This window comes from Ambystoma mexicanum, chromosome 13, assembly GCF_040938575.1.
Source record: "Ambystoma mexicanum isolate Mex_15411 chromosome 13, UKY_AmexF1_1, whole genome shotgun sequence".
NCBI lineage: Eukaryota > Metazoa > Chordata > Amphibia > Caudata > Ambystomatidae > Ambystoma > Ambystoma mexicanum.
The window spans coordinates 89,733,668-89,746,361 of record NC_090938.1 but is presented as its reverse complement, the minus strand read 5'-3'; the positions used below and the strand labels follow the sequence as shown (position 1 = coordinate 89,746,361).

The window sequence follows — 12,694 nt, the reverse complement described above, 5'->3', positions numbered from 1 at the left end:
ACACACACACACAAACACACAAATAGACACACACTCCTGCTCAATACAATATTTGCTAGATAGACTCACTCCAAAAACTCCAGTTTCTGCTGTGTGAGTTTGACAAACCCCAACTGTCCTACCTGCATCCAAACTGAACCCACAAAGGAAACAGGACATTGAGCTCATTATAAGTTTGGTGGTATTTCGGCAGTAAGTCCGCCAAGATTCCACCAAACTATATTACCATTACCGCCACTTGGTCTGGCAGTTTTACTGCCAAACTACATGTGGCAGTAGTCGTTGTAGTCGTTGGAAGTCCCCATTTATTTTGAGTCCATCTGACTCAATAGGAGATTTTGGTGGAATTCCTGCAGCGGGAAATTCCACCTGATGTTATTCTGCCAAAATGTGGTTGAAATTCAGCGAATTTACCTGCAACTAACAGCTGGAGGTAAACCCTCCAACTTTACACCTAAATTATATTTGGGCGGTGCGTTAAAGAGGCAGTATATGGTGATACTGCTGCATTTTACCCGCACCACCCAACTTGGAATTATCTCCAATGCATCTTCCTCTATAGATGTCTCAGCTCGCTTTCTGGATAAAATATCACCAAAATCCTCGCGCGAGGACAAGCATCACACATAAACACATAAACATCATAATCCGCCCTGAGATTTCTCATTGCACGGGAACCGCATTATCTCATCCAATTCCTCGTTCAAGATCCAATTTACACCTGAATCCGGTCTTTGAGCCTGCAGGAATTTGGATGGGGTGGTGCAGAAGACTAACCCAGGCCAGTTTCTGAATGTCTAACTATACAAGCCTGTACTGGCCAAGTGTTACCCTTGGAAATCATTCCAACAATCTAACAAACGCTACACAGGCAGTCACAAGGCAAAGGCCCTTATTAGGAGTATAGTGGTGTGGTTAAATGGTGGTAAAGAGGTCGTTTTTCCAATACTACCACATTATCCCACTACCGCATAATGAGTTTTGTCAGTAAAGCAGAGGATGTACCTCCAGTAAAAAGTAAGTAAATCATCCACTTTAAAGTCTGAAAATCATCATAATTACTATAGTGGAACCACCGCTGCAGATAATTCTGAATAATTGCCTATGGAGTGCTATGAGCTTAACAACTGGGGACTAGCACCACTGTTTCACCACTTGGAATTCTGCAAGACCGAGTGGTGATAACGTTAATCAATTTTGATCCTTAGTCTGTGGATGTACCACTAAATGACCACCAAACTCATACCAATCCCCAATGTATGTTGATTGTGCAGCAGCAGGCCAGGCCCAGAGAGATCAAGTGAAGCCTTAGTTAATTTGTCCGATGAAGAGAGACATCAAATGGTGGAGAGATTGATTTTTTTACTAATTTTATTTATTCATTTATTTACAGCGCGCCGGAGCCCGCAGGCATCAGGGCGTGAACATAAAGACAACAGACAAACAAACAAGACGGGACTGCTAAGAGGGTGTTAGCTTCATGGTTGGTCAGTCTGGACTTTAACTGAATAGCAGTGTTTTCAGTTTCTTCTTGAACGTTAAGAAGTTGGACTATAATCTTAATGAGGACAGAAGTTTTTTCCACTTTGATGCCGCTTTGACAGTGAAAGATCGTCCTAATCCATTCACTTTCTTGACGCGTATGGCTTTCACCAATCCTTGAGCATTAGATCTCAGAGACCGACCTGGTTCATATGAGGTTATTTTCTCTTTCAAATATGCTGGAGCGGAGCCATTGAGGCAATGGTGTACAATTGAAACTGTTTTGAAGGTAATACAGTTGTTCATGGCTAGTCAATGGATCGACTTCCTATCTTCGGTGATGTGGTCCCTCCTAGTTTGCCTTCTGATGGATCTCACCTCATTATCCGGAATGGTCTGGCATTGGACTATACAGCCTTTATTTGCTCCGAGTAGTAGGGCATTTCCATAGTCCAGCCTTGAGAGGATTCTAGCTCTAGTGATGGTGGTACATTTTTTTTCATTTAGGACAGGTCTTATATGCCTGAGTAGTCTTTGATAGTACCGGCACCGGCTACATGGGCCTCAGCCCAAAGAGACACCTAAGGGTTTGACCTTATCGGAGACCGGGATGTTTGAGTTTTTTTACACTAAACGAGGCATACAGCATCATTACAAGGCTGCCGGTCTGGTAACAACGGTGCCGGTAAGCTACTGGCAACATTGCTACCGAACCGGCAAACTACGAGGTCTAACCTGGTGGGTGGAAAAGCACCCGCTCGCAGACCTTGACAGATGCACCAGCACCATTCATGAATGATGCTGGTGCATCCATCCTCCCAATTCCCATTGAGTCCAATGGGACTGGAATGGGAATGGGGAGTAATATTTTCTGGCACCCGGCAATGAGGAAGTACCGGGACTGCCAGGGCTGTAATGCCCCGGGAAAATCCCCATTGCCGGGCGGCAGAAAAAAAATGACTCTGGCGGCAACCGTGCCGTTTTTACCGGCACGGCTAGCGCCGGACTCATAATGAGGCCCATAGTCTGTGTTAAGTTTGGTCCTGGCCTGTGGAGAGCCGAATATCATGAGCTTTGTTTTGCTACCATTTAAGCAAAGCCAATTCGCTTTCATCCAGGCCTCAATTACACTGTAGATGTTTGCAACCCTAGTGCTGTCTACGCTATGGAACCCACTTAGTTCAGCTATCAGCTGGCTGTCATCAGGGAAATTGGTAAATAGCACCCCTAAGTTGTTAAGAAGGGGGCAAAAACAGCATAGGTACAGGTTAAATAAAAGGGAAGATAAACTTGCCCCTGGGGTACACCACAGTTTATGTATATGGTGTTAGAAAACTCGTCTCCCCAGTGTATCTTGGAGCTTTGTTCCCCAAGAAAAGAAGAAACCCAATCTATGGCCTCCTGAGAACAGTTTCCTGATTTTTCCAGTGCCTCTTGAAGTTTCTGATGGTCAAGCAGATCAAAGGCTGCTGGTAAGTCTAAGAGTATTGGGAAATGCTAACTGTGCTCTCTCTTTGGAGAGGAGAAGAGGGTTCCTCCTGAAAATCGACAGCAAACTCAGCAACCTAGTCACTTATGAGGCAGGTGAGGGCGCAAAAGGTCTTCTTTTTGGGGAAGCCTTCGCTAAAGAAATGTCGCAGTTTGTAGTTACATATTCCGCACTAGAGAGAGCTCAGAGCTCCATAAGGAATATTTTCCCGGGACGTGTTTTTGCTGGGACCGGACGCTTCAGAGGTCGTTCGTACGGTCGTTTCAATTATCAACGCTGACCTGAAGGCCCACGCGCACAATATTGGGAAGGACGCCAGCAGGATACCTTCTTTCCAGCCAGGGGAAGGAATACGAGAGGTCGCAGAGGGAGAGGCTCCTATCATCAGCCCAGTGCAGCAGGTGGTGAGTACACCAAATATACGTGTGGGTGGGAGAACACTCTACTTTGTGACTCAATGGCAAGCTTCATCCAGCAATGCTTGGGTGTTGGAGGCGGTGACAGGTCTCAAACTGCAGTTCACAGGCGACACAATTCAGGTGACAGAGCCTCACCCCATCAGCATGCCGCGAGAGGAAAAAGCTTCACCGTAGATACAGTAAAAGTGATTCTAGAGTTCCTAGGTCACAAAGTGAGGGCGATAAAAAAGGAGCTCAGAACAGTGATAGCGATGAGAGGTATTTCGCTTCGAAATCTAGCCAGAGTAGTGGGTCTACTAGCAGCCTCCATTCAAGATATATTTCCAGGGACGTTGCATTACCAAGCGTTACAGAGGCTCAAGATCAGACACTTGCGCAGAGGTTTAGCTTACCATCACATAGTGAGCTTGGATCGTGAAGCCATTACGGAACTTCAGTGGTGGCTGGAGAATATGGAGGCCTGGAACGGCCAAGCTATATTCGAGATGTTCCAGATCTGGTCATAGAATCAGACGCAAGCAGGTCAGGTTGGGGAGCAAGGTGCAAACAGATTCAGACAGGAGGGAAGTGGTCAGACGAAGAATTAAGCCTGCACATAAATTGTCTCAAGCAGGCTCCTTCACAGTCCAGGCGTTTACAAAAGACAAGATAAAATGCTGCGTGTTGCTGAAGATGGACAACATCTCAGCAGTCTGCTACATCAAAAAATTAGGGGGGACGAGGTCCAAGATGTTACCGGAGCTAGCGAAAGATTTTTGGCACTATTGCCTGCAGAACAAGATTGCAGTCACGGCGGAATATCTTCCTGGGAGTCAGAACAGTACAGCAGACTGGAACTCTCGATATCTTGCAGCCTCCAGCGATTGGAGGCTACATCCTCAGGTATTCAGACACTTGCATGCATTATGGGGACCCCTAGACATAGATCTGTTTGCATCCAGACTGAATGCACAGACGCAAAAGTACTACAGCTGGAGGATAGATCCGGGGGCAGCGGGTACAGACGCATTTCTACACCCATGGAGAGGAGCAGTCCACTATGCCTTCCCGCCATTCGTGATGATCACGAGAGCCCTGGCGCAAGTCCGCAGAGACAAAGCCGAGCTGGTGATGGTGCTGGATTGTTGGAAGGCGCAGGCCTGGTTTCCAGTAGTGATGAAACTTTCTTTGGATTTTCTGAGAATAGTTCAGAGTCTGCCGGACCTTCTACTCGACCCGACCGGTCACGTCCACCCGATGATAGAAGCGGGCATGTTACAACTGATAGCATGCAGGGTTTCAGGAAAAGATGGCAATTGCCAGGAATTTTGGAGCTCGCTGCAGATTGCATCCGAGATTCCAGGGCGCCTTTCACTATTAGGAGCTATAGCACCGCTTGGAACGGTTGGACTCTGTGGTGTACAGAACACAGTTTGGATCCTGTTTCAGCTCCTTTAGTGCAAGTCCCTAACTTCCTAGCTTTGAGGTTCCAGGCCGGCAGTGCCTACAGAACAATAGGAGTTTACAGATCAGCGACCTGAGCAGGTCACGATAAAGTGGAAGGGAGTGCCGTCGGAGAGCATCTAGCAGTCCTGCGGCTTCTCAAAGGGATTAAATTGAGAAGACCGCCAGAACCTAAATACGCAGTCCTGTGGGACGTCAGGGACGTTTTTCATCTGTTTTTGAGGTGGCCTGAGAATGAAGACTTATCCCGATCCCAATTATCAGGAAATTAGCTATGCTTCTATGCCCAGTGGCATGCCGGAGAGTGTCAGACGTTAAGGCACTAGATTTAGACAGAAAGATTTTTTATCCGGAAGGAGTAGCATTTTCTATCACCAAGAGAACAAAGACTGATTCTAGAGTGATTTCTTACACTTATTTTACAGAGAATAAGAAATTATGTGTAGCACAATGCATTAAAGATTACGAAGCAGCGACAGCACAGATTAGGCCCCGCGGAGTGACCCAGTTGCTTATAGCACGCAGGAAACCACACCATGCAGTAGCAACAGCGACTATAGCTAGGTGGGTAAGAGAGGTGATGCAATGGGCAGGCATAGACTTATCCTTATTTGGCGTGCATTCTGCTAGAGGGACGATGGCTTCTAGAGCTTTTGCAGCAGGAGTGTCACTTCAAGACATTATGAAATCAGCAGATTGGTCCTCTGAGTCGACCTTTAAAACATTTTATTTCAAACCAGTGTCAGATATACCGAACAGAGTGGTAGCAAGCTTTAAACAAGCATAATGCGAGCCTCCTCTCTTGTCAAAGAATAAAGATTGCCCACGCTGATAGCTCAAGAAGTCTTCATTCTATTAAAGACAAGGAGGCAAGCATTATATCCCGCCCTGAATGACAAAGAAATAAATCTTGTAATGTATTTTATGCCAGTCTTTGTTCATTCCCACCCTCATGGTACCTTTTCTGTTCTCGCAGGAGATGACCAGAAGGCGCCTTGAAAGGATTTAGACGAGTGAAAGAAGAAGTTGTCTCAAGTTGTCCCTGTTGGACCAAAGATTTATTACAACAACGGAGCAGTTAGCAAGTTCTTATGGGCTTCGGCGTTCAATGCCTGTACATGTGCAGAACTAGAACTCTAGTGGCAAAGAAAGAGGAAAGGACATGGACATTGGGTTCGGAGTGCATATACCGCATGCTGGGCGCTGATAGGTGGACGGCCGGGGTCAGGACTACTGAAGGCCTGAGGATCATGGGAGTCGTGGTCCCGGACACTCTTATGAGATTTTAGGAGATGCTGAACTTGAACTTACTGTTTACTTTTTTCTAATGTAACACCAGGAAAATATAAAAAAATAAGTTAAGTTGATGTGTTTAAGTGTTTAAGTGCTGAGATGGCAGTATTCAGTATTAAATAAAGATAAAGCATAATGCTCGCCTCCTTGTCTTCAAAAAAATGAAGACTTCCTGAGGTATCAGCATGGGCAATCTTTATTGTACAGGTTTGGTAATATTACAAGCAAAGTGTGAGTTTTAGAGCCAATTGGGTCAAAAATATTAAAAGAAATGGCCAGCTACATATTTCTTCTAAGTCATTTTACAGGCCCATATTGGCACTTACCCTGTTAAGTTGGCCTTTGTTTGGTGCCCTTTCCCTGGTGCCGAGAGATGTGGAGATGCCTAGGAGATGTTCTTTCCTCATGAGGTGTTTATAGACCTCCTAAGCTCGGCTTGCAACCAACCATCTAGTGCAAAGGTCAACCAGATGTGCTTGCAGGTTGGGTTAGGGCCAGCCCCCTGTCTGCCCTACCCCATGATCCGGTGATTCCTCAGGGGCTCCCCAACACTGGCTAGCAAGTGGACTGCCATGTGAGGAGATCTCTGAGTGATCCATAATTCCATGGAGGGGTCGGGTAGCAGCTAATGCCATCCCTGAGATGGGGGCGGGGGTCGAGATAGTATTGGTGAATTGAGAGCTGCTTGCTTTAATGCAGGTAGGTTGAGCCGGAAAAAGCGGATCCTGGCTGGATTAAATAGGAGTCGAGTTAGCTCAAGCTATCCCTCCAAATTTGCCAAATTGGCCACAGCGCAAAACTGTGATTTGAGGAGCCTAGCAAATCCTTCCACTAAAATCGTAATAGGATCATTGCCCCCTAGGAACAAATGTAATCTGAATATTGGGATATTTGTACAGATGTCTGTTTACAGCACAATCAATAACTCTATTTACTCACCATAATCTTCCATTGCCAACTGTAAGGTGGGCACAGGCCCCCTTCCACTGAACTCTTCTCCATGATCGACCAGGGCTTCCTTCACTGCGTCATATCCCCAGAGCACCACGACCCGGCGCATGCCCAAATGCATGGTGAACACTGGACCGTACTTCTGGCTCATCTGAAAATCCCAGGAAAATGAAGAAAAAAAAAACATTCTGATGATGGGGGATGGACAGTTTGCTAGACAAACAAGTCAAACTTTGAAATTGTTTTCTATCCCCGGTAATCAAAAGAAAACAATGTGTAAAAACAACTAATTGTTTTTCCAAGATTGAAAATTACTTATTGTTTTTGGTGCAGTGTGCCAGGGTAGGGTAAGGATACTTTATGATCCTCTTGTTCTTAACCTATGGAGACTGTGCCCATTTACCATTTACAGGATTTCACCATCAATTCTTTATTTAACCTTTGTTAGTTTTTCCTAGGAGGCTGTTTGTGCTTACCATTCTTTTGTCTCTTTTCCTTTTATTGTAGGATATGCAGCTTTGAATTTCCTTGGTCCGCCTACTCCTGCCCTAATTTATTTCACAGCCAAGTTTTGTGGAAAAGATTATGTATTTTATTTTCCTGGCAAATTTATTGAATTTATTTTCAACTGTTTAGCCATATACAAAACAAAATCACTATACACATGATTAGCAGCTTTTTTCTCTGTTTTGCCATTGTCCCAGTGGAGTTCTGATTAATTAGCCAGTCAGGAAGATGACCTCAGATGTGTCACATTTAGCATCATGTGTCCACTCTTCTTGGGCACCCCCAGTTTGGTGAGTGATGGCTGGAATTGTGAGCGTCTGAAAAAGAGTCATACCCTCCCTTACCAACAATAGGGGAAGTGAACAATTGTGTGAGTCTCTTCCCCGGGTCGGGTACTTAGAAAGATGTCACATTCCTCTTTGGTCTTTATTTAGATAGCTCAGTGAGTAAAACCATCACCTTGGATGTCGGTGACCGATCGATAGTCACAGGTAAAAATCCCAGGAGGGCCACCCTTATCTGCCCTTCACGCCTGTGAGCTTTATACACTGAGCACTGTTACATCAGAAACTGAACTGAAATTAGCATAGCACTTAGAAGTGGCAGCACCTAAACATGAAGCGCTACATGAAAACCTAAGGTAATTCATTTACTTCTCAAAACAAAACATTTGGTCAATAATGAATGCTGGCAATGGATTATGTTTCATGTGTTTTAAAGTGGCTTACAATGTTCACAAAAAGGTTGCACATTTATTTTGGGACACAATTCAGCGCACCTTTCCTAATTAAGTTAATAAGTTCATTATTCAATGAACATTAGTGAATGTAACAGTGAGCTGACCACATGTAGAAGTATATATTCTTTAGTGACATCTAGCTCTGCAATCGAGATACACTTCCGGATGACTGAGGATTCACGAGTAAAACTCTGCCCTCTCTGAGTGTAATGGTAATGGCTGCTGAGAACATCATCATTGGGAAGGAACGGGCTGCCTTACGGCTATTGGTTAGGCTGGGCTGCTCTTTGGAGGACATTGGACTTCAATCTGTAATTCATAAAACGCACTGAGCGTCTCATGAGATGAAATGTGTCTATGTCATCCAGTAGACACCTGCCGTGGACTTTGGTGATCCTTCTAGAGTTTTATACATCTCTGAAGGTATGAAATGCAGAAACCAAAAAATACAATGCACTGACAGATATTTCAGAGTTTTTGCCGTAACTTCTGACTGGATAGGGACATTTTCAGTATGTGCTAAAATGTGCGGGCGCACTGCATATCGCTGAACTTAATTGGCTATCTTTATGCACAAATGCTTTCCCCCTGTACCAATGGACAAGGATTTCCATCCATGCTTTGAAAAGTTAGATACTTTGAAGTCTAGAATTAAAAGAAGAGGAATAATAAACGTACCGCTTTGAGGGAGTTCACCATATCCCCGGTGTTTATCTGGTGCAGGTTCCCTATGAGGGGAAGGGGAAACGGCCCCGGAGGCAGCCGGCTTCTTTCATCGTAAGTTCTCCAGAAATACCAGAAAAGCAACACTGAGGTAACAGCATAGAAATAGACGGTCAATTCTCCAGCTAGAAACATTGCTGCCACTGCCTGTGCAAGGGTGAATGAAACAGTGGCCCGGAAGGAACAACCCTCTCTCTTATTTACATGGCACGCCTGCTTTTTGATTGCAGTGTTCTGTCTGATTATGAGCTCTGCGTTGTTTCACAATCTTTTGCTATTTCATATTGAACCATGAAAAGCAGGCGTTCCAGCACAGAGAACATTTTTAGGGAGCAGTGCCAGTTGGCTCAGAAAATTGCTTGACTCTTGTGTACACATTCAATATCACTGCGCAAACCTGACCTGGAATCTATGCTCTGCAGGGATTAAAATCTGTCCAAACGTCTGATGCTGATTCAGTGAAAAAGAAAAAAGCAACACTGCACGTATGGGACCACCCGCACAGAACTTCTAAGTAATGTAATGCAATGTAATGTCATTTGTCATGTGTACAGTGCCTTTTCTCATTGGTATGGCCTCAAAGAGCTGTAGGTGAACACTATCGGGGGTCCAAAGTCCAAGGTATGGAAGAATCGTCAGGGGAGTTTAGAAGGCTGTCTGAATTTGAGCCAATAGGTGGGTAGGGCTGACCAAGTCCCTGCTAGCGATCCAAGTCGAGCTGGCTTGTGAATGGGTGCTGTGAGGTTGTCGGTAGAGTATGTGAGTGCAGGAGACTGCTTTTGTGTCCAGCTAGACTTTATGTCGTGGGACATAGCTGCATTCTAATGGCAGAGGTGTTTTGCAGTGTGTCTTCAAATAGCATATGATAGCAGATGCGTGCAGGTGGGTGGCTGTGCCTGTGGCTTTCTTCCATTGACATGGAGTGCGATACATACCTCTGTGAGCTGGCTAGTTTCTCGGTTTCAGGGGCATGGTGCAGATTCTGTCCTGTGGTCTTCTGGTGATTATTCTCTCCTTCAGTCAGTGCATTCTATGAGTCGTCAATTGCTACCTCGGCCTGTCTAAAAGAGGGTTAAATAATCCAAGGAGAGGTGTCTGTTTGTCAGGAAGTGATCAATATGAAGTATTTCAACCACTATGCCTCCATCTCACATACATCAGAATGAGTCTTTCTAAAGCATACTCAGCCAGCTCAGAAATTACTCTCTCAGGTTCCACCTCTTCCCAGACAGACCAAGACCTTACACCAGTTAGAAGTCTCGGACTCAAACAGCCCCCATACCCCTGGAAAGCCCACCATCCCACGATGCAAATCTACCATGTGCCCACACACCCACACATCAAATACTTTGACATTATATTCCCACCAGCCGTCGGTTGAAATAATAGCACAAAGAGGAATTAGAACCATACCTCAAGTGGACACAGTATGGAATAGCTTCTGACAGTATTCTCTTGCTGAAGATTCCTGCACACATCTGTCAACACTCCATTAAAGGAAGGCAACCATCTGCCATTCATCAGCTCTGCCTTTCAGCAGCTGAAATCACACAAGAGAGCTCTGTTGTCTGTGGCCACTCTGATTGGTAAAGAAGTGTTGCCGCACATGCAAACACAAGAGGCTTTTCCTCAAAGTCCGCATTGATTCTGAGCCACTGCCCAAGATCTTCACAAACAACAACTCCGAAGCAAATGGGATCAATCGCACAATGAAGACCCACATTTCAATCCCCTGTGAAGGAATCCAACCGCGAGCGTCATCTGGTTTAACAAGACCTTTTCCACTTGCCACAGATCACATTCATCACAAAGGCCATCATTTCCCTAATCATCATGCTGAGGAAAGTCCTCCTATACCTCAGAGAAGGGCAGGATACACCTCAACATTGACCTGCTCCAATCTTAACAGGAGTACTGTGGTGTAATCAATTCAGAGGCACCACAGATGCAGTATGCTGTGCTCAGGACTATGGAATGTGCACTCAAGGAAATGTCTCAATGTCCTGTTCCTCAAGACAGCTGCAGAGATTCACCTGTTTCAAATCCCTCTGATATCTTAATGGGGTCACTCCTCAAAACCCCTTAATGAATATACCGGACACCATCAATTGCACACAAGATCTCGCACACTGCCAGCAGCCACACGTCATCCGAGGTAAAAGACCAACTTTAATTGAACCCTTTAATTGAACTTTTCTCAGCATGATGAACAGAATGTTATTACCCAAGTGCATAATGATTCAGAGCCTAAGTTTGGTACAGTGTCTGGGCAGCGATATGCCTGTGTGATAGAAATAAAAAAAAATGCACATTAATCAATGATAATAATATTAATAAAAATAAAACTAATAATAATTAGCTCATTTCCTTTTTCTTATAAATTATGTTTTTTTAGTTACAGAAATACATAATCAGCAAACAATAACACCGCGTCATGCATAACAAAAAAGTGTATTTGGGGTGTGTAGCTAACTGGAGCAAAGTACCTGCTAGGTAGTGTAGTATTAATAGCTATAAACATGCCAGATGTTCCTTTTAGTTGCAGAAGTGGAAGCAACATTAGTACCCAGCAAAGGACAATGAGCTAGTTACAAGCAACCTCATTGGCCCTCGCCCGGGCGTTACCCAACCGAGAATCCCTCTCCCCACAATGTTCCCAGCGGGAGGGGGGTGGCAGCCACTCAGCCAATGAGGAGGCATGGAACTGGTTAATCCCTGCTCTGAGCCACCACCCGGCTGGAGGCTGCCATCTTCCCCCGGTGGGGATCGAGGTAAGTGTTTCCCCCTGAGCCCTCCAACCCAAAGAATTCCCGCCCACCCTCCCAACCCCACTTAACTTCTTTTCTGTCCATTTCGGGAGCGGACGCGCCGGGAACACTTCTGTCCCCAGTGACTCCGATCCCGATCCACAACAGGTGGTCATGGGAAGGAAGAAGACTCCACGGCGGCCATTTTCTTGTTTACATTTTCCCGTTTTTTTTTAAATGGCCAACAACGAAAGGGAGAAGGGACTATCTGTAGTCCCTTCTCCCTTTCCATGATTGCCATTTTGTTTGTTTACTTTTTTTACATTCATTTTCAATGGCTGCCATGGAAAGGGAAACCAGACTTTGTTTTCCCTTCCCTGGCGGCCATTTTTGTGACGTATTTTTTTTCTGTTCTGAAATGCCAGAGCATTTTGGAACAGAAACAAAATGCTCTTAGTACCACGGTCTTACGGGCCGGGGTACTAATAGCAACTAATAGCAACTAATAGCAATAGGCCCCTTGCAGGAGGCATTACCACTTCAGGTAACGTCCCGGGGCCACGCCGAAACGAAGGCGAGATCCAAACCGTGACCAGTCGCCTGTAGCAGCGGGGCACAGACTTGACCACACAATACAAAGAGGCTTCTGCACACTAGAACAAACTAGCCCCACTCAAAGCAGACTCCAACCTTCCTAGAACATTTAAATAAGAAAGATTTTTTTGTACTTAACCTGGCTCTGAAGAAGGAAAATTAGTTTTCCGAAATGCATTAGCCCTAGCCCTAGGTTCTTTTCCTTTGCCTATATATCAGCCTGTAACAAATTGGTGACCTTTAACCAATCGTTACCAGAAAAAGGAAATGAATTAGCATAAATGAAAAGAATAATTCTATGAATAAA

The 12,694-nt window shown here is 45.0% G+C and overlaps 1 protein-coding gene across 2 annotated transcripts in view; it reads right to left on the bottom strand.

The window, feature by feature from the left end:
* The window catches only part of LOC138520918 (cytochrome P450 2A13-like), an 87,966-nt gene extending 78,719 nt beyond the window's left edge, over positions 1-9,247 (bottom strand). Inside the window, exons 1-2 of one of the 2 annotated variants that reach the window (XM_069633346.1) lie at positions 9,002-9,247; positions 7,066-7,228 (exon numbers count right to left, since the gene is read on the bottom strand). In XM_069633346.1, coding sequence (XP_069489447.1) covers positions 7,066-7,228; positions 9,002-9,181 — 343 coding nt within the window. In that variant the 5' untranslated portion in view covers positions 9,182-9,247. The remainder of the gene's footprint in view (positions 1-7,065; positions 7,229-9,001) is intronic. The other variant, XM_069633345.1, reaches the window with a different exon arrangement.
* Positions 9,248-12,694: the final 3,447 nt, after the last annotated feature.